The sequence below is a fragment of the Notamacropus eugenii genome, chromosome 2, assembly GCF_028372415.1.
Source record: "Notamacropus eugenii isolate mMacEug1 chromosome 2, mMacEug1.pri_v2, whole genome shotgun sequence".
Classification (NCBI taxonomy): Eukaryota; Metazoa; Chordata; class Mammalia; order Diprotodontia; family Macropodidae; genus Notamacropus; species Notamacropus eugenii.
The window spans coordinates 77,931,004-77,958,100 of NC_092873.1; the positions used below are offsets into that span (position 1 = coordinate 77,931,004).

Genomic DNA, 27,097 nt, shown 5'->3' on the forward strand with positions numbered 1-27,097 from the left:
TATAGATGCTACACTGAATATTTAAGATCCTTTTTTTAAAAATCAGAAATAACTTTTCCCTCCTGAAGAAGAAAACCATTAAGTTTAAACTGCATACAAAATGCTCTGAATGCTAACTAAGCCTGAAGCTCTACTAAAAGTCTTAAAATCTGTTCTCTGTGTGGGAACAATGTCCTAACCCCACCCTTGTCTTACCAAGACCTGATAGGCTGTGAAGCTGCGCCTGGGACCCAATCAGCCCAGTGGGCTAAGATTAATCTACATCTTCTTCAGTGCAGCTTCCTAGTAGCTTTGGTTCAGATTAAAGTAGTTTTCTGATCACCTAAAACCCACCCACAAGGAGACAGGGCACTTCACCCAATGTGGAGAAATCACCACATCCGGCTTGGCTGACCAGACTCCTTTCCAGCTGGAGAGAAGGCAAGGCAAAGCAGGCTCTTTCTAACCAAGCTAAGTGCTGGAGTATCTTTGAAGGTCTTTTAGTGCTATGCCTAAGTAAACCTCCTTTTGTTAACTTGCATGTCTCATTTTCTTGTAACATCAAACCTGAGACAGGGACCCAGACTAATACCAACAAAGACAGCTCTCATATAGGGACTGTGGTCCTTTACACAGAGTTATATTTAATCTACCCATTTCCCAATTCCTCAAAGATTCAGATACAACCAACCAGTTTTAATTAAATAAAACATTTCTTTTAAAAAATGTAAAGGGGCTGGGTGTAGAGTACAAAGGCTATCTCCAGATTCCATTTCGACTCCTAGTACTGCTTGGTGCGGGATGGCCACTTTTCTTCTTGCCCACTGGTCTCTCAGTCTTATGAGTACTGGCAGATCGACGGGATGAAGCCTGAGAAGGAAGCCATGAAGAAGAAAGATAAATGTCAGTTTTAGGCATTTTACACACCTTTGATCTCCCAATCCCCACTAAAAGTCAAGGGAGATGTGGGAGAAGGAGGAGTCAGGGTCAAACAGAAAAGGTCAGTGTCCATGTGCTGTGGCATTCAAGCAATAAGGTGGTGTTGGGATGACTGGGGCTAGCAGGAGCTTTAGTCCCTACTCTTCTCTCACCTCTTTCCGGAGAACCTCTCCTAAGCGTGTGTCTGCATTCCTTCTGGGAATGCCATCCCCTCGACCTTCAACTCTGTCACACAAATTGAGAAGCAATACAGGACATTCAACACTTCCCCAGCCCAGGGAGGGATGCCCACCAGCAGCTCAGAACAGAGGTAGTAATATCCTGTTGTCCCAAGAGGTAAGGTAAGAGAAGGAAGGAATGATTATAGGAGGAAGAGGACATTGGAATAAAGCAGTGATGGGAACTGAGCATTCAGGATGATACATCCTTGAGTGGGAAGGGCTATAGAGTGGGGATATTTAAAGAAAAGTGGGAAGAAGGAGAAAGGGTAGAGAGCAAGAAGAAATGTAGAAGGGCAGTGGGAAAAACTTGCAGGCCTGCCTCCTTGCTTTTCCACCTTGAACAGACCAAACCTCCCAAGAAGTGAGATGGCAAAGCCTCACGGTTTCTCATCCCTTCTTGATCCCCCACAGTCTTATCCCTCCTTCCCCCATCCAGTCCTTTTACCCACTATGGTATGACCCCCTTAAGTACAGTAAAAGATCCTCCGTAGATGGACCCCCATTGCCTCGGGCCTGGTACTGTCGAAGAAGCCGGGACAGCTCCGCCAGTTGCTGGGGGGATATTAGTCTCCCCTCTCCACCTTAGCAAAATATGATTGTTTATTCCAGTAATTCCTGTACCTTGTTCGTCCTCCCTTAATCCCCAAGCTTCCTCACTGCCCCCATCATATCTCCTTCTGAAGAAGGTCTCTACTTCCCTCAACTTCAGTCTCCCCATAGTTTACATTCAATCCCACCTCTCTCCCCCCACTCTACTCACCTCTGTCTGGGGAGCAACCTTCATGACTGCAGCTTTGTGGAGGAGTTGGAGGGGGCTCAGGTACCCGGAAAAGACAGGATGCCTTGGCCAGTGGTACTTTAGTTTTGTGGACAGGAGGTGGGGGCCGTGGTAGTGAAGGGGCTTCCTCCCAAGGGGGGACTGTCAGGGGACCTGGACAAGGGTTAAAACTTTCCTAATTAGGAAAAGTCATCAAAGATTTCATTCTCCAGTAAGAAACTCTATGACTTTGCTCAGCACGTCCCTCGTTGTTTACCTTAGATAACCAGGTTCCTGGGCTCTATGGACCCCTTCTTAGTGCTGGACTTACCAGATTTAGGGGGCAGCATATCAATGGTGGGACTCACACAGCTCTGGGGCACTGGTTCCAAGAACTGTGGAGAGAAAGTGGCAGAGGACCCTAGAAGAGATAGGGGGTTGGGGTCTAGGGAAGGGAAGAGAAATATCAGATGGGGCTGAGTAATGTAAAGCCTGGGAGTGTCTCCAAGAAGGTATCAGTAAAGAAACAAGGAGAAATAGGAGACCTGGAAAGGAGAACAGATCCCTCAGGAAAGCCCATACCTGGTGCAGATAGTGCTTCAGCTCTTCCAGCTGTGGAGGGCGTAAGCCTTGTTCCAGAGGCCCTTCTCCCCTGCCTCCAAGAGCCTCCAGGAACGGCCGTTCTGCTCGGTGCTCAGGAGGAAAGCCTCCGGCTGCCCAGAGGAAAAAAATGAGCTGGTGGCAGGGGTTACAAACACCATCCACCCAGAAGAAGGGGCACACAGCAGTACAAATCAAAGCTAAAGGCAGAAAGGCTAAATCTTAGGAGGTTTGGAAGAGAGTTTGAAAGAGAAGGCTGAGGATTATATATAATTCAGGACACCTGGGGACTATTAGAGACCAGATACAAGACAAGATTAGGAGACTAAATGAAAAAGTCTAGAGATAGAAGTAAGGGTAAGGGAGAGAGGGCAGGAAGTGAAGTTTAGAGAAGGAGACTAGTCCAGGGCTAGAAAAGCAAATATTCAAACTCTAGGAGGAAAGAACTGGAGTCAAGGAAAAGAGACTAGAGAATTAACATAGAAGGAACCCCATTCCTAGTTACCTGAGGGTGGAGTCATATCAGGTTTAGGCTCCAAAGGCTGAAAGCTATGCTGGCTCTGGAAATTAGGGCCTAGCAGAAGGCTGAGATCGGGTGAGGGGGTACGAGGGTGGGTGAGGCCTCCAGGCAGCTCCTCCCTTGGCTCCCGGTTCTGTTGCAATACTGGCTTTAGAGCCACTGCTGCTGGGGGCATACTCCAAGGCCTCCTCTCCTCTTTCTCTGAGTCTCTGGGACCGGAAGCCAAGGAGCTGGGATTACCAGGGGGAGGGACCTGGGAAGAAATAGGAAGAAAGGGAAAGAGAAGACCAGTAAAGATCAGAGCCAAGTGAAGAGGAGGCTATAGAGGAATCAATGAAGGTGACAGCCTGCGTGAAAGTGGGCCAGGGTCACATTTTCTACAGGGTAGAAATCTGTACTATCCTGAAACACAAGGTAGCAATTTCTTAGACTTTTGTGCAACCAACAACTGTCCCAAGCTTGAAGGGAAAGGGGAAAAAAAGAAAGGAATAACAAATGAAGTGGGTTAATAACAAGTAGAATAATTTCCTGTGAGATAAGTGGTCAAAGGACAGAGTTTTCTTTTTTTTCTTAACATTCTTTTTAAAAAAATTTTTGATTTCCAAATTCCCTCTCTCTCTTCCTTCCCCCCTCATTAAGAAGGCAAGCAATTTGATATAGGTTATACATTTGCAATTATGTAAAATATATTTCTACGTTGTGAAAGAAAAACACAGACCAAAAACAAACAAAAATAAAACCAAGAAAAATAAAGGAAGTAAAGAAAAAGTATGTTCTAATCTGCATTAGACTCTATCAGTTCTTTCTCTGGAGATATATAGCAGTTTTCATCTTAAGTCAAAAGGAAATAGTTTTCAAAAGATGAACTGCAAACCATAAATGATTACTCGAAGACATGCTCCAAATCATTAATATTAAAAAGAAATGCAAATGAAAAACAAGTAAGATTTCATCTCATGCCCCGTAAATGAGCAAAGATGATAGAAAAAGAAATAGTCGATGTTGGAGAGGCTGTGGGAAGAGGGGTGCAAAGATGCATTGTTGTTGGGGCTCTAAATTGATCCAGCTGTTCTAGATGTTAATTTGGAATTATGCAAGAAAACTAACAACTACTTTACACTCTTTGGCCAAAGAAAATCTCATTATTAGCATCTATTCCAAGGAAGCCAAAGGCAGAAACAAGGTCCAGTTCAAAACAGTAGCATTCTTTGTGCTATAGTAAAGAACTAATAATAAAGTGTGCATCAATTAATCTGGGAATGGCTGAAAAAACAGAGGAATATGAATAGAATGGAATATTATTATACAATAAGAAATAATAAGAGGCAGCATATGGTACAGTGGATAGAAGTTGGGGATAGGCTTCTGGGTTCAAACCCTGCCTCTTACACAGACTAGAAATGTGATTCCCCACCCTCTTCTCCCCCCAACCCAAGTCATTTAATCTCTCTGTATCTTAGGACACTCTCCGGGGCAGATATTATCACTGAAACATATTAAAACTGTTTTAGGGAAATGTTTCACAAAATAAAAATACAATAAAACATCATGTTAATTTGTGATTTTCTAAGCAATATGCATCCAGCAGGGATATCACCCTAAGACACTGATCTACAAAGTGGAGTGTGCAAGACAACTCACTGTGGCACTGGAGGAAAAGATTAGAACCCTTATTTATACATAAAAAAGAAATTAGTCTCAAATAACATTTACTATCTTTTGCTGGTACCCTTAAGTGGTCTTTTGTTTTCAAATGTCCCAATTGTTCTCAAAATATCCAGAGGGAAGGAGAACTGACAGTGAATCCCTACCTTGTTTCAGTGTATAGTGATGTTAAATGGATTTATGGATTACATTATCTATCTTTAACCATCATATACTAGACCAGTGGCTTAAAAAGACTCTTACAGAAGATAATACTAATAACGCAAGCACAAGCAAATAAGAAAAATGGCAGAGTTGGTGCTTCTACTCTTAGTAAAAGCTCTTTGTCATCACTTAACAATGACTCTCTAATCAGATATGACAAGAGGCTGGCCAAAAATAATTGAAATAATCTCAACATCCAATTCAAAAATTGAAATTACCAAGATTAAAATAAAGATTTATCTCCTCTGTCATTAACAAGGAACTTCCCCTTAAAGGCAGATAATCAGAGAGGACTTCAGCCTCAGGACTTCCTGAACCACGGTAGACTTCCACATGCCTAGTCCAGAAAAAACCTTCTTCTACCATGTAATCTGGCAACTATTTAACTCATACTCTTAGAACAGTCAAACTTTTTTGGTTATGTATGCTAGCGAATAAATTTTTTTTTTAGCATGCCTCCCCAGGATACATATAAGGGAAGGAGTTCTATCCCTCACACCAGGAAATATTTCAATGTGTAACTGGCAAGATGATATGGTTCTCCTACCCCAGAACTGCAAAAAAAAAAAGTCAGTTAAAAGCTGAAAGAAAAGAGGACTGCCAGGAAGCTGGCATCAGTAAAAATAAACAAACCAGCAGCATCTCGGCAATCAGAGATAAGCAAGAGACAAATGGCGTCTGAAAGCCTCTGTGTCCAAAGGCAGCAAAAGCAGAGGGTCTTGTAAGAAAGATGGGCACAAAGCCCAGGGTAGGGAGCTTGAAAGCTTTGAGGAATGGCGATGACCAGAGTGGCAGGGAGCATTCAGAAGAGGGATTCTGAGGTCCCTAACAGTGTACTTTGAGATGCTGGAGAAGGCCCTGAAGACACAGTGCTCTGAACTGCAAGAATCTGGGGATGGAGGTAATATTGAGAGGTAGAAGTCTTCCTAGGAATGCAAGTAACCAGTGCCAAGATAAAGTAGGGCAACCACTCCAGCCAAAAGTATAGAACGAGGCAGGGCCAGACCTTGGCACAAATCCTCAATTCAGGAACTAAAGCTGGAGGGACATGTAAAAAACCAAAGACAACACCAATCAATGTAAAAAATGATAGCTCTAGAGGTGCCCAGCCTGAAGGAGCAAGTAACTGTTACAACTGTAAGGAGAGATTCAAAGTAAAAAAAAAAAAAAAAAGATTTCCACAAGAACTTCATGAATAGCTATGTAAGAAATGAAGCAAAAGGTAAAAAATGAAATAGAAACTCTAAAGGAAAAAACTGGAAGGAGAATAAGCGGAGTAGAAGAGAAAGTGGTAAATCTTGCCTAAGTAAAAGACTCCCTGAAAACTCAAACAGAGCAATACAGACTCCATGAAACAGCCAAGAAAACTCTAAAAGAAAAAAGATTAGAAAAATATAAGAAAATGTAAGATAGCTAACAAAATAACAAAAACAGTTGAACAACTGTTGACCAAAAACAGATCAAGGAGAAACAATGTAAAAAATCATTGGACGTTCTTAAAACTATAATTTTTTTTAAAAAGTATGGATATTATATTTCAAGAAATTATAAATGAAAATTGCCCTGATCTATTAAAGCCAGAGTAAAATTTGAAGACAGAAAGAACCCACTATCACCTAATGAAAGAAATCTCAACAAAAGTATCTCAGAAAAGTCAGGACTAAAATTCAAAGTTTCTAAGTCAAATGAAAAATATTGCAGGTGGCCAGAAAGAGCTCAAGTACCATAGAAGGCATAGTCAGGACACAGACAAGACTGAGAAGCTTCTACCACGAATGAGAGGCAATCTTGGAATACAATACTCCAAAAGACATAGGTTTACAATTAGGAACAATTTTTCCTGCAAAACTAAGTGAATATAATCCTACAGGTTAAAAAAAAAAATGGATCTTTAAGGTAATAAAAGACTTTTAGATATTTCTGATGAAAAGATAAGGAACTTTAGGAGTAGGAACTTTAAAATGCAAACACAAGAGTCAAGAGAAACCTAGAAGATTAATTTTTCTGAGCGAATGGAAGGAGCTGCATAAATTTACTGTTTTATATTGAATTGTCTCTTGTGGTCTGCTGTGTACACAGCAATGTTTTTTTCTTTTCTCATTCTGTATTTACATTAAAAATTTTTTAAATTTACCAAAAAAAAATCTGCCATTAACAAAACAAAAGCTTAGACATCCTATTTCAAGAAACATTAAAAAGAAAACTGCCCACATCTCTTAGAACTAGATAGCAAATTAAAAATAGAAAGAATCTACCAAACACCTCTTGAAAGTCCAAATGAAAACTCTCAGGAACGTCACAGCCAAAATCCTGAGCTTCCAGGTCAAAAAAAAATACAAGCAGCCAAAAAGAAAGAATTCAAGCACTAAAGAGTGACAGTCAGGATCATACACAATTTAGTATTCACCATTATAAAAGAGTGGAGACCTTGGAATACAATAGTCCAGAAGGCAAAGGAAACAGGCTTACAGCCAAGAATAATTTACCCAGCAAAACTGAGTATAATGCTACAAGGGAAAAAAATGGATTTTTAAAGAAATAGAGGACTTTCAAGCATTCTTAATGCAAAATCAAATACACATTTCTTGAACAAGTAAAACATGACTGATATTATCCAATGTCTTGCTAAAATCTACACTAATAGCAGAGTCAAGATGGCGGAGCAACAGCATGCGCTTTCTAAAGTGCTGCCCACAAGCCCAGCCAAATATCTGCAAAAAATGTCTCTAAAGAAATTCTGGTGCTGCAGAACCCACAGAATGCCAGAGTGAAGCAAATCTCCAGCCCAAGACAGCCCAGAAGATTGCCAGGAAGTGTCTATCGGGCCAGGTAGAGGGCAGGGCACAGTCCAGTACGGGCCACGCCTACACAAACAGGACCTGAGCAGGCTTTGGGGAGACTGAATCTCTCTCACCTGTGGCAGTTTCCAGATTTCAGGACCCCAAAATGCCAAGGACAAATTGGAAGGCCAGTGGAAAAAGCCTGTGGGACCAGTGTGGGAGAGTGGAGTGGTCCAGCCCTAGCCCCAGGGTGGCAGAGGGAGAAGAGGGCAGAGGAACCCACAGCAGCAGCAGGGGCAGAGACAGCAACTGTTTCTGGAGCTCTAGGCCCACAGACTGTGGGAGAATTAAGCAGCTGAGAGTATACCCCCCAACCCCCACTGGATGCAGAGAACTACCTTGATAAAGAACTCAAAAGTCAAGTAAATGGCTGGGGAAATAAGCAAAAACTGAAAAAAGAATCAGACTATAGAATCTTACTTTGATGACAAGACCAAAATATGCAAACAGAAGACAACAAAGTCAAAGCTCCTCCATCCAAAGCCTCCAAGAAAAATATGAATTGCTCTCAGGTCACAGAAGAGCTCAAAAAGGATTTTGAAAATCAAGTAAGAGAAGTAGAGCAAAAATTGGGAAGAGAAATAAGAGTGATGCAAGAAAATTATGAAAAATGAGTCAACTGTTTGCTAAAGGAGATCTAAAAAAAATGCTGTAAAAAATAGACTAACCCAAATGATAAAAGAGATCCAAAAAGTCAATGAAGAAAAGAATGTCCTAAAAAGCAGAATTGGCCAGATGGAAAAGGAGGTCCAAAAGCTCACTGAAGAAAATAATTCCTTAAAGATTAGAATGGGGCAGATGGAAGCTAATGATTTTATAAAAAATCAAGAAATTATAAAACAAAACCAAAGAAATGAAAAAATAGCAGACAATGTGAAATATCTCATTGGAAAAACAACTGACCTGGAAAATAGATCCAAGAGAGACAATTTAAAAATTATGGGACTACCTGAAAGCCATGATCAAACAAAGAGCCTAGACATCATCTTTCAAAAAATTATCAAGGGAAACTGCCCTGCTATTCTAGAACCAGAGGGTAAAATAAACACTGAAAGAATCCATAGATCATCTCCTGAAAGAGATCCTGAAAGGAAAACTCCTAGGAATATTGTAGCCAAATTCCAGAGTTCCCAGGTCAAGGAGAAAATATTGCAAGCAGCCAGAAAGAAACCATTTGAGTACTGTGGAAATACCATCAGTATAACACAAGATCTAGCAGCTCTTATATTAAGGGATCGCAGAGCTTGGAATATGATATTCCACAAGTCAAAGGAATCACCTATCCAGCAACACTAGTATAAGACTTCAGGGGAAAAAAATGGTCATTCAATGAAATAGGACTTTCAAGCATTCTTGATGAAAAGACCAGAGTTGAATGGAAAATTTGATTTTCAAACACAAAAATCAAGAGAAGCATGAAAAGGTAAACAGGAAAGAGAAATCATAAAGGACTTACTAATGTTGAACTGTTTATTTCTACATGGAAAGATAACACATAACTTTTGAGACTTTTCTCAGTACTAAGGTAGTTGGAGGGATTATATACATAGAGACAGAGAGCACAAGGTGAGTTGAATAGGAAGGGATAATATCTAAAAAAATAAAATTAAGGGGTGAGAGAGGAATATATTGGGAAGAGAAAGGGAAAAATAGACTGGGGCAAATTCTCTCTCACATAAAAGAGTCAAGAAAAAGCTTTTTCAATGGAAGGGAAGAAAGAGGAGGTGAGAGGGGAAAAAGTGAACCTTACTCTCATCACATTTGGCTTAAGGAGGCAATAACATGCATACTCAATTTGCTATGAAAATCTAGCTTACACTACAGGAAAGTAGGGGAGATGGTGATAAGTAGGGGTTGGGGGGTTGATAGAAGGTAGGGCAAATGGGAGGAGGAGGTAATTAGAAGTAAATACTTTTGAGGAGGGATAGGGTCAAAAGAGTGAACAGAATAAATGGGGGGCAGGATAGGAAGGAGGGAAATATAGTTAGTCTTTCATAACATGACTTTTATGGAAGTTTTTTGCATAACTACACACGTATAACCTATATTGAATTGCTTGCCTTCCCAGTGGGAATGGGTGGGGAGACAGAAAGAGAGAGAAATTGGAATTCAAAGTTTTAAAAACTAAAGTTAAAAATTGTTTTTACAAGCAACTAGGAAATAAGATATACAGGCAATGGGGTATAGAAATCTATCTTGCCCTACAAGAAAATAGAGGGGATGGGGATAAGAGAAGGGAGGGATGTGATAGAAGGGAGGGCCAATTAGGGAAAGAGGTAATCAGAATGCACTCTGTTTTGGGGTGGGCAGAGGGGAGAAATGGGGAGAAAATTTGGAACTCAAAATCTTGTGGAAGTGAATGTTGAAAACTAAAAATAAATAAATAAATTAGAAAAAAATTAAAATCCACACTAACTATATACAGAATTTCCTGTATCTACCAGTTTCACAACCCTATCAAAAAAGGAAATATGGTTCAAACTGTGGTGCTAGAGAAGACATTTGAGAGTCCTTTGACAGCAAGGAGATCAAATCAGTCAATATTTAAAGAAATTAATTCAGGCTATTCACTGGAAGGTCAGATACTGAAACTGAAGCTTGAATACTTTGGCCACATAATAAGATGAGACTCATTGGGAAAGACTGAGATGCTGGGAAAAATTGAAGGCAAAGAAAAGGGGACAGCAGAAGATGAAATGGATAAGTGTCATGGAAACAATGAACATGAACTTGGACAGACTTTGGGAGATAGTGGAGGACAGAAGGGCCTGGCGTGTAGTCCACTGGGTCAGGAAGAGTTGGACGCAAATGAATAAACTGAACAACACCTGGCACGGCAAAAAACCTTACTGACTCTTTGTGATCACTACTTCTTTTTCTAAATGTCTACTAAACATATTATTAATAATGAGTACTAGAATTTTGCCAAAAATCCAAGCAAAGCTCATTGGCATATAAATGAATTACATTACATTCTCTTCCCTTTTTGCAAATCAGGACTACATTTGCCCTTCTCCAATCCTGTGGTACTTTGTCTATTGCCAAAGATCACTGACAATGACAGTGATCATATCCACCAGTTTTTTGGGGATTTTTTTAGTATCCTAAAGATGTAGGTCACTGGGGTCAAGTGACTAGAATTTATTAAGGGCACATGGTGTTCTTTAACTATCTCTATCTTGGACATTAACTCACTATTAGCCATTTTTATTCTGTACTTTTTAATGCTGAGATCATTCTCCTTGGAAGAAAAAAGAGAAGCAAAAATAAAAGACGAGCATCTCTATTTTTCCTCTGACATCAGTTACAATCTTATTTCTCTGAGTGTCAAGTTCTACTCCTTCTATGATCTAACCTCCCCAAAAACAGCTTTAAAAAACTTCTTTCTTCTTGTAAGCCTTAGCATTTTTCACTTGATTTCAACTGACCTCAGCCCACCGTGTAGTCCAAAGGATAGGGCCTACCTGAGAAGGGGCTGTGGTGGTGAGCAGCTGGTGTGCCTCATCCCAGTGAGCCCGAAGCATGGACTGGAACCGTTCTACCAGCTCCACCCGCTGCTCTTCTAGCTGGTGGTGTTCCATCCGTAATTCCCGTACTCGGGCCTGCTCATGAGCCAATCTGGGAAAATGAGGGGAAAGGGGGATTTTTAGGGGCTCACTAGATTCTTGATTTGGTGATGAGACAAGCTGGGGCTTAGGGAGTCTAATACTTGAAATCTCGAGAGAATCAGAATCCTAGGCCACCCAAGCCCAGAAGAGAAGTATGAGGAGATTCTAGTGGACAGCACCTGAGCTCATAGTCTTGAGCCACCTCCTGATGTCGATCTTCTCTCTCCGATAACTCCACCTGGAACTGATCCAACTGACTGGACAGTTCCTGCTGATGCTGCTCAGTCAACTCCTGTAACTGCTTCCTAATAACAATTAAATTCCAGGTTATTAGTAATAACCACAACTTGTATGGAACATAAATTTCACAAAGGTTCCTAAGTAGGGACGGGCCAGAGATGAGAGAGGTTTAGGGATGAAAAAGGAAAACAAAGGAAAACAAGAGAAGGGGAAACAGAGTCAGAAAAAGAAAAGTTAGGCCTTCCCATGACAAGTATACACAGGGCAGGGGTGAGGAGGCAGCTGGGAGAGGGAAAAATTGGGCATCATCCAGGTACCTGTGTTGTTCCCGAAGACTGCTCACTTGTCGAAGGCTGCTCTCTTGCACCTGGGCTAGTCGCTCAGTTACTCTCTGCTCTAGCAAAATAGCAAGCTCTGACTCCATCTGTACTCGTTGGGCTTCAAACCGGGCCTGGTTGTGAGGAGATGTGGAGGATAGTCAGGCTGACCTAGGAACTCAGGGTCTAGTCTCTGCTTGCTACTGAGGTTTAAAGAGGCTAAAGGTCTCTTTAACAAACATATTAAAGAATATAGAATAAAGAATCTAGAACAAATCTGCCTACTATCACACACACACACACACACCATTCACAAGCAGAAGGGAGGAAAACAAAGAGTTTCTTTCAATCAAGGAACAGTCCTCCTACCAGTCTGTGAATTAATCATCTTTTAACAGATGAAATCAAATTATTCTTCTCTCAAAGGAGAAAGACTGGACCCTTCAAAAATTAGCTCACTTGAGAAAGCAGACACACTGATGCATTGTTGGTGGAGTTGCAAATGAGTATAGCCATTCTGAAAAGCAAATTGGAACTATGCCTCAAAAAGTTACTAAACTGGGCACATCCTTTGACCCAACAGTACCACTATTAGGCCTATACTACAAGGAGATCAAAGAAAGGGAAAATGGATCTATGTGTTTCAAAATATTTATAGCCGTTCTTTTTATGATGCAAAGAACTAGAAACAAAGGAGGAGGGGGTGCCCATCCATGGGAGACTGGCTAAACAAATTATGGTATAAAAATGTAAAGGAACATTATTGTGCTATAAGATATTAAGAAAGGAATAATTCCAGAGAAATCTGGGAAGACTTGTATGGATGCAGAGTGAAGTGAACAGAAGAAGAATTTACATGATAACATTAACATTGTAGAAACAAATTTGAAAAATTTAACTGATCAACACAATGACCAATTAGGATTCCAGACATGCAATGATGAAGAATGTAGTTTACTCCCTGACATAATGTGATGAATAAAATGAGGTACATTTTGGACATAGTCAATACGGGAATGTGTTAAGCTTAATTCTGTTTATTTTGCAACAAGGGTGTTTGTTTTTAACTCCTCATCTGGGAGATGGAGACAAAATAAATGCTTAATAGTTGAAAAAACAAAATTTAAATTAAAAAATAAATTAAAATAATTCTATAAGGCATGAAGTGTCTACCAACTTATTAATAGAAAATATACTAAGACGATGATTTAGATTTGTATAAAGATACACATTTTATTGTGTGCATACATTGAATTAAATTATTATATTGAACAAACATTAAATATCTTCTACTATGATAAGTCTTCATGGGACTCCCATGGAATGGGAATACCAGATCATCTTACTTGTCTCCTAAGGAACTTGTATTCAAGTCAAGAAACAACAATTAAAAGTGAACATGAAATAACTGATTAGCTCAAGATTGGGAAAGGAGTAAGATAAGGCTGTGTATCATCACCTTGTTTATTTAACTTATGTGCAGAATATATCATGCAAAATGCCAGGCTGGACAAACCAAAAGTTGGAATTAAGGATGCTGGGAGAAAGAGCAGCCATCTGAGAGGCAAACTCTGACAGCAGAAAGTGAAGAATTAAGAAGCTTCCTGATAAGGGTGAAAGAGGAAAGTGTAAAAGCTGGTTTGAAGCTTAACATTAAAAAAATTAAGATCATGGCATCGGGTCCCATTATTCCACGGGAAAATAAATGGGAGCAGCATCACTTTTTACATTCTTGGCTCAAAAATGATTGCAGATTGTGAATGCAGCCATGAAATTAAAAGACACTTGCTCCTTGGAAGAAAAGCTATGGCAAATCTGGACACACACTAAAAAGCAGAGAAAATACCTTGCCAACAAAGGTCCATAGAGTCAAAGTTATGGTTTTCCCAGCAGCAACGAATGGCTATAAGAGTTGGACTATAAGGAAAGTTGAGCATGGCAGAATTGACGCTTCTGAGTTGTGGTGCTAGAGAAGGCTTTTGAGAGTTCTTTGGACACAAGACCAAATCAGTCAATACTTTAAAAAAAATTCAATGACTATTCATTGGAAAGTCAGTGAAAACACACAAAGACAAGGAGAAAATAAGCCCTACACTTTATAACAACCTACTGAGAGGAAAAGAAATATATGTATACAACAAAGTACAATGAGATGATTTAAGAAAGGAAGACAGACAATCAGACACGTACACAAACAGACACACACACACACACACACACACACACACACACACACACACACACACAGAAGACTAAAGGAAGGGAGGGGGTCCAAGAAGGTTTCACAGAGGTGGCATCTGAGTTGCTCTTTGAAAGAAGTCTCTAAAAGATGGAGATAAGTAACGAGTAGAATAAGGCAAGGAGAAATGCACACCTGATTTGTAAGAGATGGATTGTACAGAGGAGCTCAGGGACTAAACCTCAAGTCTGGTTGAAATGTATGTATGTCCCCTTCTCTCCCCTGATGCTACCACCACTCTGGTGCAAGTTCTCATCACTTCACATTCAGATTACTGCAATAACCTGCTGGTGAGACTGCCTGCCTCAAGTCTCTTCTTACTCCACTCCATCCTTTATTCAGATCTTAAAATGCTTTTCCTAAAGCTCAGGACTGATCATGTCACCTCCCTACTCAATAAACTCCAGTGGTTCCCTATTGCCTCCAGGATCAAAGCCTTTTATAACCTAAAGCCTTCCTCCCTTTCCTATGGTGTCAGTCTTCTTACACCTTACTCTTTCGGTCTGGTGACAAATTCCATCTGTCAGCTCTGGGCTTTTTCTCAGGCTGTCCTCCATATCTGGACCATTCTCACTCAAACCTCTCACCTACTGACCTTTCAGGTTTCTTTAAGTCCCAACTTAAACCTGTTCCCTTTCACAGGAACCTTTTCCTAACCCCTCTTAATTCTAGAGCCTTCCCTGTTTTTTTCCCCACTTCTCTCATATACAGCTCACCTGCATGCATGTTTGCTTGCTGTCTCCCTCATTAAACTGTAAATTCGTTGAAGGAAGGCACAATCTTGTGCCTCTTTTTGTAGCCCCGGCATTTAGTACAGGGATAGCATTTAAGAGGTACTTAACAAACGTTTGACTGATTAGAAGGTAAGGTGAATGAAATAAGATTGGAAAAGCAGCTCAGAGGCAGACCATAGAAGGTCTTATTAAATACCAAGATGAGGACTCATGATTTTTCCCCAAGGCAGGTTACTGAACAGAATGGTGACATCCAGAATCGTCCCTTAAACAGATTATTCTGGCAGCAGAGCGGAGAACAGTTTGGGACTGAAAACACACAGATGCAATCAAAGGCTATTACAGTAGTCCAGGTAAAAGGCCAGAAAAAAACTTCTTAAAAAAAAGGTGACAAGGGGCTAAACTAGGATGGTGACCCTGTGACTTTTCTTCCACCACCATCCTCCCAGTTATCCAGCCTCCCAACCTAGGGGCCATTCTCAACTCCTCACTCTCTCTCACACCCTCACCTCCACATTCAATCTGTTGCCAAGACCTGTTGTTTTTACATACATAACATCTCTCATATGTGCTTATTCTCTCCTCTGAAGCTGTCACCACCCCGGCACAGTTTCTCATTGCCTCACACCAGGACTAGTGCAGTAGCGTGCTGGTGGGTCTGCCTGCCACAAGTCTCTCCTCACCCCAGTGCCCTCTGCTCAGCTGTCAGTGGAGCCCTTTTTAGTCATTTCCAATGGTTCACTATCACCATGATCAAATATAAAATTATGTTTGTCTTGTAAAGCCCTTTCTACACCTGCCACCTTCCTACCTTTTCAGTCTTCTTATACTTTACTCCTCTCCATATATTCTAAGACCAAGTGACACTGGCCTCCTGGCAGTTCTACTCCATCTGAATCTTCTTGCTGAGATAATCCACCTCCTGACTGTGCTATTTCACATGCTGTTCCCTCATGCCTAGCACGTTTTCCCTTTTCAATTCTGCCTCCTGCCCCTCTGGCTTCCTTCAGGTCTCAGCTAAAACCCTGTCTTCTACAAGAAGCCTTCCATAATCCCCCTTAATGCTAGTGCCTTTTCTCTTTACCTCCAATTTATCCTAGCTATATCTTATTTGTAACAAAGGTGTTTGTTTGCATCCTTCTCCCTCACTTGATTGTGAGTTTTTTGATGCTGCCATCTTTGTATCCCCAGAATTTATCATAGTGTCTGGCACACAGTAGGTACTTAATAAAGACTTGAAGTTGATGTGTGGAGAAGCAACAGATGACAGATGTATTGGAAGTAGAAACTATGTGATCTGGGAAATGATTGGATGTAAACGATGAGGGAGAAAGTCTGGACAACTGGCACAATGGTGCCCTCAGGTGAAATGAGTTTGGAGGAAAAGCAAAGAGTAATGTATACTAGCTCTACCACATTGAAATAAACTTAGCAATCTAAAATCAGGTCACTTTTTTGACTCTCAAGGATCCTGGACAAACCTTTCTCAATCAGGTAAAGAGTTAATGAATCCCAGCACCCTCCCCTCCCCCTGACCTGCACCAGGCTGGTTTCCAGCTGTAGAGCATCTCTTTCTCGCCGTGCTGTGTCCAATTCTTCTTCTAATCTCCGAACGTCAGACTGAACAGAGGCCAGGAGCTGCTGAGCCTCTTGGGCTGCTTGTACCTCCCGCTGGGAGTTTGCCTGAGGAGAAAGAAAAGTGCAAGTACTTTACACTCTCTTCCAAGGCTACTTCTAGCCCAGTCTAATCTCTATACTCTGCTTCTAACTCTCTTAACTCATGCCTCAGCCCTCTCCTTATCCTCACTCTTCCACCTAAGCCAAACTACTATACATCCATAACTCTCCTTAGTGACCTGTCCCTCCGGCTAGAACTATGCCTGCTTGGTCTTGTCTTCCACATTCCTTCCTTCATTTGCTGCTGCCACCATAGCTAGTAAACTCTATTTCTGTACCTCAGTCCCTTTGCCTTAATCTTTCCCCATTTATGCCCAACTTTCTGCTCATTCCCCCTTCTCTATCCTAGGCTTCACTCCCACACTTGTCTGCTTCCCTCACCTGCTCCCTTTCCAGTTGGGTCCGGCCCTCCTCTTGGAGACTCTTACAGCGCTCTTCCAGCTGGCGTTCACGCTGGGTCCAGGCCTGGTGCTTTTCTTCCAAGGCAGCCTGGAGCGCTTCTAACTCTCTGTGCTGATTCAATTGCTCTGTCCGTGCCTCATCTCGCTCCTCCTGCAGAGTCCGACACCGCTGCTGTTCCCGCTCTAAGCTACGAGCTAAAGCTTGTCGTGCTTCCTTCTATAACCGAAACAGGCAACCATGATACCTACCGAGGCCCAGTGACAGACTTCATCTCCCTTTGAACCTATGCCTTTCCAACAAGGCAATGAACACCACTCATACGTGGTGAAGTGGAAAGAGCACTGCATTTGAGTCAGACGCCTTAGATTTAAGTACCAGCTCTATTATTTCCTACCCATATGACCGCAGACAATTCACTGTGGCTCACAGAAATTATTTGTAAAATGGAGATAATAATACTTAACACTAATCTACAACATAGAATTACTGTGAGGTAAGTGATTTCTAAATGTTCACATACTATAAAAATGTGTTGTTACTTTGAATCACAAGTTATAAGTCAAATAAATCTCAGTCAGCAATGAGAGAAAGATCTAAAGTTGGAATTCTGGTTGAACGTTCCTTACCACTAAAACTGGGATACTGTTATCATCCCACACTTAGCTCCTAGCATATATTAGTAATCACCTCATTACACTTGATTCCTATCTCAACTCTTCAGTCAGAACCCAGAAACAGGATATGAGGCTAGCCCATAGTTCCCTTTGAGTCAGTGTCAAGATAAATGAAATGAGTCTGGCTCTCTCACCAACGTCTCCTGCTCCTGCTGCTGTTGGCTGGCTCCTTCCCGCTCTCTACTCAGGGCCTCCTTGGTCTGCTTTAGACTCTGTTCTAGACGAGCTATAGTCTACAGGCAGGGAGGAAGACAGGATAGAATTCAGGAGAATGAGGACTCAAGTCCCAGCATGCAAAATCCCTACCAGAATACACAAAGTATATACACTCCAAACTAGCTCTTAGTGATCTAACTGGACAGGGGCACCCAACTTTTCCCAAATACAGTATTAATTCTTTTTTTTTAATGCCAAATGGAGTAGGGGGAGAGACTAAAGGAGTAATGTTGACAATGAAATCCACGGTACTAATTTTGGGGGTGGATGGCAGACCTACTAAGTGAGGCTTCAAGATCACGTTCAATGATCAAAGAATGGGAAGGTTTCAAAAGAATTACAAACCAACAAAAACCATTTGAATAAATATTCCAAATCCTTAATAAAAGAAATAAAAAGTAAAGCAATTCTGAGATTTGACCTCAAATTGACCATCAAGCTGGCAAAGATGATAAAAAGACAGAAAGTCATCATTGGAAGGGCTGTAGGATGGACATTAATGGACTATTTGTGGAGCTATAAATTGGTCTAACTGATCTGGATAACTTTAGAATCATGCAAGAAAAGTGATTAAATTTTTTACAACCTTTGATCCAGTAATCCCACTACTGGACACGTTCCTTAAGACAGATAATCTCACTGTCATATAACAACACGTGTAGAGTAAGACTTTTTTTGTGGTAGCATAAAACTGAAAACAAAGTGAGTGCTCATCAGCTAAAGAAGGGCTGAAAAAAATTGTGGCATGTGAATGTAGTAAAGGATTATGATGATCATGAAGAATTCAAAGAAACATGAGAAGACTTATATGAGCTGATGCAGTGTAGAAAGCAGAAACAACACTAAAAAGCAGCTCAGCTCAGATTATATGCAACAAAAACCAATACTGAATACAGAGAGATGACAAAACTTTCTGTCCTCTGGTTGGACTGGTGGAACCCAATTGATGCTGCATACTGATAAATGTGGTCTCTCTGTTTCGTGGTGTCACTTAACTGTTTATTTTTGTTATGGGGTGAGAAGGGTGTAATAATCAGGATACGTTGTTCAAAATATCATGTTGAACCTCAGAACTTCCTCTCGCTTAACTTTTTTTGTGTTGCAGATCCCTTTAGCAATCTGGTGAAGCCTAGATTGAAGGGAACCTATTCTGGACCCTCTCTCAGAAAAATGTTTTAAAATGCCTAGGATGACAAAAGGAAATCAATGATATTCAAAGAGTTTATCAAAATATTTTTTAAAAAACAGTTAAAAGCACTTTTTGCACAAATAAAGTCAGATCTAAGTAAGTGGAAAAACATCAGTTGCTCATGGGTAGGCTGAGTCAATATAATAAAAATGACAATTCTACCTAAATTAATTTACTTATTTACTTATTAATTTACCAATTAAACTATCAGATAATTATTTTCTAGAGCTGGATAAAATAATATCAAAATTCATCTGGAAGAACAAAAGGTCCAGAATATCAAAGGGACTAATGAGGTGGCCTAGCGCTACCAGATCTCAAATTGTATTATAAAGCAGCAACTATCAAAACTATTTGGTACTGGCTAAGAAACACAAGGGTAGACAAGTGGAACAGGCTAGGTACTCAAGACACAGTAGGCAACGAGTATAGCAATCTCCTGTTTGATAAACCCAAGGATCTCAGCTTCTGGGATAAGAACTCACTGTTTGACAAAAATTGCTGGGAAAACTGGATTAATAATGTGGCAGAAACTAGGCATAGACCAATGCCTGACACTGTACACAAGAATAAAGTCCAAATGGGTACATGATCCAGGTATAAAGACTGATACTATGGACAAATTAGAGGAGCAAGGAATAGTGTATTTATCAGATTGATGGAGAAGAGAAGAATTTTTGACTAAAGAAGAGATAGAAAGCATTTTGAAGTATAAGATGGATAATTTTGATTACATTAAACTGAAAAGTGTTTGCACAACCAAACTCAATGTAACCAAAATTTGGAGGGAAGTAGAATATTGGGAAAGAATTTTTACAGCTAATCTCAGGGATAAAGGCCTCATTTTTAGAATATACAGAGAACTGAGTCAAATGTACAACAATACAAGCCATTCCCCAGTTGATAAATCGTCAAAGGATATGAACAGGCAATTTTCAGAGGAAGAAATTAAAGATATCTATAATCATATGAAAAAATGCTCTAAATCACTTTTGTTTAGAGAGATGCAAATCAAAACAACTCTGAGGTACCACATCACACCTATCAGATTGGCAAACATGACAGAGCAGGAAGATGATAAATGTTGGAGAGGATGTGGGAGAGTTGGAACACTAATTCATTGTTGGTGGAGCTGTGAGCTCATCCAATCATTCTGGAGAGTGGTTTGGAACTATGCCCAAAGGGCTACAAAAATGTGCATATCCTTTGACCCAGCAATATTGCTTCTAGGATTGTACCCCCAAGAGATCATAAAAATGGGAAAGGGTTCCACATGTATGAAAATATTTATAGCAGCACCCTGTAGTGGTCAAAAACTGGAAATCAAAGGGATGCCCATCAACTGGGGAATGGTTGAATAAATTATGGTATATGAATGTAATGGAATACTATTGCGCTATAAGAAATGATGAATAAGAAGACTTCAGAGAGGCCTGGAAAGACTTATATGATCTGACGCTAAGTGAAAGGAGCAGAACCAGGAGAACTTTGTGCACAGCAACGACCACAGTGTGCAAGAATTTTTTCTGGTAGACTTGGAACTTCACAGCAATGCAAGGACTTAAAAAAAAAATTCCCAATGGTTTTCTAAGGCAAAATGCTTTCCACATCTAGAGAAAAACTATGGAAGTCAATCACAGAATGTAGCAGATCATTCTTTTGTGCGCGTAGTATGTTTTGGTTTGTTATATGATTTCTCCCATTCATTTCAGTTCTTCTACACAGCCTGACTATAGTGAAAATGTATTCAATAAGAATGTATGTGTAGATCCTACATAGAATTATATGCCGTCTGGGGGAGGGGGGGGGAGGTGGGAGGGTATGTAGTGGGGAAAAAAAATCTAAGTTTTATGGTACTGATTGTAGAACACTAAAAATAAATAAAATTAATATAAAAAAAACAAACAAAAAAACCAGTTCAAAGACGGCAGATTAAGAACCCAAATCTAGTGTCATGTTTCTTATGACTAAAGTTCCAGCTTCCCTATTCCCTTCTGCCTTACAGAAGCTGCCCTGTCTTCTGATCCCTAGATATCTACCTCTTGCTGTTGGCTTCGAGTAAGTTCAACAGCCTTTTGCTCCTCTTGTAACCCCCGAAGTACTTCTGTTCGCTCAGCCTCATGTCGGTTCCAGCCCTCTACCACTCTGGCCAAGGTCTAGATAGGATAGAGGAGGGGGAAGAAGGGAAGGTCTAGTAAGATTTTATACAATCTTTTAGTTGCATCTCTGTCTTCTGACTGGATTGGTGGCCATCTCCATCTCCTAGCATGTATATGAGAATAAACAAACAGTCAAAAAACTTCTGTATATAATTCATTCATTCTCCATAACATGACTAACTTGAAAATGTTTTGCATGACTATACATATACAACTTATATCAAATTGTTTACCTTTTCAATAAGAAGGGAGAGAATTTGGAACTCAAAATTTTTAAAAATGAATGTTTAAAATTTGTTTTTACATGTAATTGAGGAAAAAACAAAATACTAAATAAATATAATTCCCTCATTCATTGTTACACAGTTCCACTATAGCTAAATCCAATCCCTTGTTTTCCCGTTTGTTTGGAAAGGTGATACTGTACTCCAGGCCCAGCTTCCCTTATTCCCCTGGCACCTTGTCCAGTTGCTCAATCATAAGATCTTTCTTTCGGTCTGCAGCCACAGCAACAGCTAACTGCTGCTGCAGTTCTAACACACGGGTCTGTAGATTCTGAATGTGACGCTCACAGTGCTAAGGAAAAACAGCAAGGCATATCATTCATTTTTTTACCTATTCTGTCCCAAGTCACAGTACTACCAGAACCTTCTGGTAGAGAAAAAAGAAGGCTTCAAAACAATTTGTCTAGGTCCCAGGTGGTGCATTTTGGGCTAAAAGGACAACTGATGACCATGGAGCAGGAATCTGAGTCACAAAAGGGAAGGCTGATTAAGGACTAAGTTTCAAACACCTTCCTAGAAGTGAGCCTTTAGGAACCAGACTTAAATGTAACCCTTCTCCTGCGTTTCTTCTTTTCCCCAGCCCCCTGGGAAAGAGTCTTGGAGACCCAAGGAATAACAGAGATGGGAAGCCTATAGTACACATCAGCTCAACGTGTCAGGTGTTAAGAAAGATTCCACAGACTTTCCCTCCCACCTAGGAGATTAGGGCTTGTGGACAATTAGGTCCCCTAGAAGGGAATAAATGAAGGGCAATGTGTGCTTTATTTTCATGCCCTTCTCTCTCTCCTATACTGCTTGTGAAGAGGTATAAGATGGGGGACATCAGGTCCAGGACCTATGTAATTGGTCCCACATCTGCTGTCTCTTTTCACTCCCTTGGGAATGATTCAGCTACACTTTCCTCCTTCAATTCCTCAACTTACCCTACGGCGGGTATGTTCTGTATCCAAGGCATCTCTCAGTCCCTGAAGATCAGGAAAGTAGTGAGGATTTCCAGGCCGGATGCCAGCATATCGAGGGAACAACTCCTCCAGGGCTGGAGCCGAGCTGGGTGGAGATAGCTCTTGGAGAGGACGGGTACTGAGCAAATCACAGAAACTTATAGCTCGAAAGGACCTTAGATTAGATCAGATTAATCCAATTCCCTCCTTTTACTGATGAAGAAATTGAAGGTCAGAGAAGAAACATAGCCAAAGTCCCTTAAGTAATTAATGGTAGATGGAGCCAAGAGTCCAACTCTTGGGATTCATGGTGCAGAGTGCCCTTTCTATTATACCTTGCTACACTATTATAAGCAGATAAGTTAACAACAGTAAGGGGAGGAAAAATTCTTAGCAAAGAAATGAGAGAAGTTGGGAACCTGAATGCCTGTGTTCCAAAACAAAGCAGAGGTTACAGAGAAAAGGACAGATGGCTTAAGAACTTAAATATCACGGCAGAGGATGCCTATATGACTCACAAGGGCTTCAGGGTAACTCACTTCAGCAGGGTGGCTGTGCTGTCACTGTCAAAAGAGTCCTCTTCTCGCCTCTCGGGAACAGTACCTGGAACAAGGTTATCCCCTGCAAGCAGCCAGAGGAATTGAAGGGCTAGGTATGGACAGGGGCAGGGCCCATTTGAAGATGAAAGGTAACAGTCCTTTCCACTTCACCTTCTTCCCTGCTGCTTCCCTTACATGCTTGTCCAACCCCTCTTGGCTACATACCCCTTTCATGGCCCCAGCAGAGCAGGCTCACTTACGAGAAGCAGGGTCCCGAGAAGCCTGGAGCATGCTTTGGAGGTGACCCCGTACGTTTTCCATCTCCAAGATATGCTGGGAGCCTCCCTGAAGGACAGTGACCCACAGCCTGATTAATTCTACACTCTGCTTCCTGTCAAGGGAGATATTATCTTCCCTTTTCCCTATCTCACCCCCGACTCTGGGAACCAGGTACTTCAGTGTCTCAGTAAACAGGTATAAATGAAGTGATCCCTTTGAGAACCACTTCTCTCATCACTAGCTTTTTCTCTATGAGAAATAATAACCCTCCTGATGATATGTTCAATTAGAATGCTATGTTTTGTGATTAACTCACTAGATTCAAAATGCTAATGTTAAATCTTGTTACTTTGCTACTGTCCCTAAACTGCTGGTCCTATCTCATGTCCAGGTATTTTACCTCCACGTCTCTACTTCCCTGTAGAGATATGGCTCTAGATCTTCCTAGGATCTAGGTCCCCAGCATATCTCCACCCCTTTCCCAAATTTTGTGCAACATGTTGGGGAGAATTTTCCAGTGTGCCAAACTCATAGTGTTCTGCTCCTTTCTCCCTTTCACAAATGCCAGTTATTAGTAACAAGTATGATTGATTCCACACTATAATGTGGCAAAATGAATAGAGGGGCTTTACTTGGAATCAGGAAGAACTGAATTTGAATTCTGCCTCAGATTTTTACTAGCTTGTAATCCAGGGTAAGTCACTTTTCTCAGCCTACTTCCACATCTCTAAAAATGTGGTTGATAATATTAACACCTATCTCCCATGACTGTTGTGAAGATTAAATGAGATAATGTATGAGCAATTTGAATGAAAAATGAACAATTTATTGTAAACCTTAAAGCACTATATTTCAGGTGTGTCTAACTCATGACCCCATCTGAGGTTTTCTTGGCAAAGATACTGGAGTAGTTTGTCATCTCCTCCAGGTTATTTTACAGATGAGGAAATAGGGTTAAGTGACTTACCCAGGGGCACACAACTAATAAGATCCAAAGTCACATTTGAACTCAGGTCTTTCTGACTCCAGACCTGGTGCTCTGTGCCACTTAGCTCCCCAAAGCACTATATAATATACATATATATGTATGTATGTACATATACATACATATCATTTATGTTATTATTGTAATGGTTAATTAATTTCTGAGGTATTAAATTCTAAGGTTACCTCAATTCTTAACTGCTTAATCTACATTTTCTCAGTCCTCAAACTACCTAATTCTCTCTCTATGGTTTTTGACTACCTTCCTCTTCTGCTCCTTTTGCATCTGTGATGGCTCACTTCTTTCAATCATAAAGTTCCTACCTTTTATCTGGGCTCTCCTCTCTCCCAAAATCTCATCATTTCCCAAGGGTTAAATTATTATCTCTGGGATGATGACTCTCACATCTATATATCTAGCCCTAATCTCTATCCCGAACTCCAAGTCCCAAATTGCCAAGTGCCTGCTGGACATTTCCACCTGAATTTCCTACTAAACCTCAAATGTCCAAAATGGAATTCTCTTTCCCCCTAAAATCACTCCTCTAGACTTCCCTATTTCTTTAGAGGACAATACCTTCCTTCCAGTCATGCAGGTTTGTAGGCTTTGAGCCAACAGTGATTCTTTCTCCTGAACCTCCCATATCCACTCAGTTGCTAAAATACTGATTCTATCTCCATATCTCCCCCCCTTCTACACAGGACCATCTACTACATATCATGAGGCATTGTTCATCACTTTCTAATTTTGTTTCCAATTCCAGCTTTCTGCCCTTTCCAAACACAAAGCTGCCAACGTAATCTTCCTAAAGTCCATATCTAAACATGTCACTTCCCCGCTCAAAATTATTCAGCCTCTCCCTGATACCTCTAAGATATTTTGAGTTACCATGTAAAACTTTCCACAATCTGACTTATTTCATATTAATTTCTGTTGATGAATTTCAAGTCAAGTTCAAATCAAATTGGACTAACAGATGTTCATCAAACCTAACATTTTATTGTCTATCTTCACATAGGCTATCATTCACACCTGAAATATACACACACACTCTCCTTACCACCACTTGTCAGAATTCTTTTTTTCTCTACCTCCTATGGGAATCTTTCTTGATTCCTGGCTTCCATCCCAAATTTGCTTATCTATGCATATGTTGTTAAAATGTAAGACAAGGGAGTGTTTCATTTTGGTCCAGCACCATGCTATCCTCAGAGTAGGCTCTTAACGAATGTTGGTTGAATTAAAGGATGCAACCCAAATTCAACCCTTCACAAAACCTATCTTGTTTCTATATTCATCCAATGACCTGAGTATCCATCAGTCCAAGTGTCCAGCCCCACCTTTCTCTGTGAACTGGTCTCCACCCCAGTTGACAGGCTTCGGCTCAGCTCTCGGGCCAGGCCCTCCAGTTCCTCAGGAGGGGGTGGAGAGTTGGAGGCCAGGTAGAGACTGGTCCTGGCACTGGCCTCTGCCTTTCGGCTTTGCCTCAGGGAAGCATAAAGCTGAGAGGTAACCTCTGAGAACATTCCTTGGCTCCGTCCAGGAGGACCTGCTGCATCACTCAGGAGGTCCTCTGGCCGGAGGGGTGAGTTGGGGCTTGGAGCTTGAGCTGCCATGGAGACTAAAGGGGAAGAGAGCTAAAGACAATGGGGAACAAGAAGTCTCTTGGCTCCATTCAAAAGGGGCCCAGGGGAAAAAGCAAACAGCATAGGAGGTGGGATCCAGGAAGGAGGAGCAGGGGGAAATCTCCTCAAAACAGATTGGCCTCATACCCAGGAGGTCAGCTTGCTGAGACATCTCCAGATGCTTAAATCATGCTGCTTCCAACGGCCCTGAGTGCATGCACTCAGACATCTCTCCCTGGATCAGGCCTCTAATCCAAGAGTACTTCATTGTTCTAAGCCACCATGGCTCCCAGACCAAGCCTGCCGGACTGTCCTGATTCTAGAGGCCACAGAATGAGGAAAGAAACTTCTCTTCTACACTCTTGAGAGGAATGGTAGTAGGCAAAGTAAGGGAAGCTTACCTGTTTCAGGGTTGGGGAGGAAGAGAGAAAAAGGATAAGGAGGAAGATGATAGCTGGAGGTACCCTGCAAGTTCCTCCTGCCCAATGGGGAGGGGGTGGTAGCAGGGAGCTCAACCTCCTTTGCAGCAGATGCCCCACTTTAGTTCTAAAGCATCCCTACACCGGTGGTGATGCAAACCAAGGGTGGGACCCCCCACAGGGTCCCAAATCCGTCCTGGCTTCCTTCGGACTCCTACCTGGTCAGTGTCCTGGAGGGACAAACTCCTAAGGGGCCCATGACCTCCCCAGAGAGAACCAAGGCTCCCGAACATACCCCCTGGGCCTTCCTGGGAAGAATTTCATCACCTGGCTTCTCCAGGCCGTGCATCTCCTCCGGGGGAGAGGCCCTTCCCTAGCTGCCCTTGGCCGCCGTCCTCCCCTAGTCCTAGAGCCCTGGCCACCACCCCCCACCCCACTTCGCTTTCCCCTCCACTCGGACCCTTGCACCTCTAACCAGGACGATACAGGTAAGACGTGGGGGAGGGGGACTCGCTCCCTCCGCCGACCTCCCTCCCCCCACCTCCTGGGGGTGGGGGACTCCTTTTCCCTTCCCCCTCCAAGAACAGTTGGATGCCCCCTGCCCGCTCTCCCGGCCTCCCGCCCGCGCACCACAGCATCCATCCGCCCCGGGACGAGGCTGGCAGCACGCGAGGCCCAAATCGCCGGTTTGAACTAGGGCTGCTCAAAGAGCCCGGGAAAGGGGCGGGACGAGGGGCGTGGACTTGAATGGGGTTGGAGGAGCTGGGAGGGGCCGGCGTACGCCTTTCCGGCGCCGCAGAGGATTGGCTGAGAGGAAGCGAGCCGATGGCGATAGGTGCGGCAGG

General features: G+C 41.7%; 1 protein-coding gene across 9 annotated transcripts; it reads right to left on the minus strand.

Annotated features, from left to right (window-relative positions):
• Nucleotides 1-598: 598 nt before the first annotated feature.
• On the minus strand, nt 599-27,041 carry CNTROB (centrobin, centriole duplication and spindle assembly protein). Of its 9 annotated transcripts, none has more exons than XR_011974072.1 (21): nt 26,883-27,041; nt 25,981-26,234; nt 25,549-25,829; nt 23,205-23,289; nt 22,945-23,026; nt 22,388-22,544; nt 21,640-21,756; nt 21,061-21,177; nt 17,751-17,849; nt 16,922-17,158; nt 16,400-16,546; nt 11,891-12,024; nt 11,513-11,638; nt 11,190-11,343; nt 3,002-3,269; nt 2,479-2,609; nt 2,228-2,317; nt 1,900-2,070; nt 1,612-1,720; nt 1,071-1,143; nt 599-849 (listed from the first exon to the last, which is right to left on the minus strand). XR_011974072.1 is itself a non-coding variant. In XM_072641154.1 (21 exons), the coding sequence occupies exons 2-21, from the start codon at nt 26,003-26,005 to the stop codon at nt 736-738; spliced, it is 2,700 nt and encodes an 899-aa protein (XP_072497255.1). In that variant the 5' UTR covers nt 26,006-26,234; nt 26,883-27,028; the 3' UTR covers nt 599-735. The 9 variants fall into 9 exon arrangements, 6 of the variants coding, with proteins under 6 accessions (XP_072497255.1, XP_072497253.1, XP_072497258.1 ...); XR_011974073.1 differs by having other exon boundaries at nt 2,228-2,341; XM_072641154.1 differs by having other exon boundaries at nt 1,585-1,720; nt 2,228-2,291; nt 22,945-23,008; nt 26,883-27,028.
• Between the last annotated feature and the right edge of the window lie 56 nt (nt 27,042-27,097).

Coding starts and splice junctions, on each gene's coding strand:
- CNTROB (XM_072641152.1), bottom strand. CDS start 26,005: ATGTCTCAGCAAGCTGACCTCCTGG. Junction 25,830..25,980: donor TCAGCAAGCTGACCTCCTGG/GTATGAGGCCAA, acceptor CTTCCCCTTTAG/TCTCCATGGCAGCTCAAGCT. Junction 21,178..21,639: donor TGATTGAGCAACTGGACAAG/GTGCCAGGGGAA, acceptor TATCCTATCTAG/ACCTTGGCCAGAGTGGTAGA.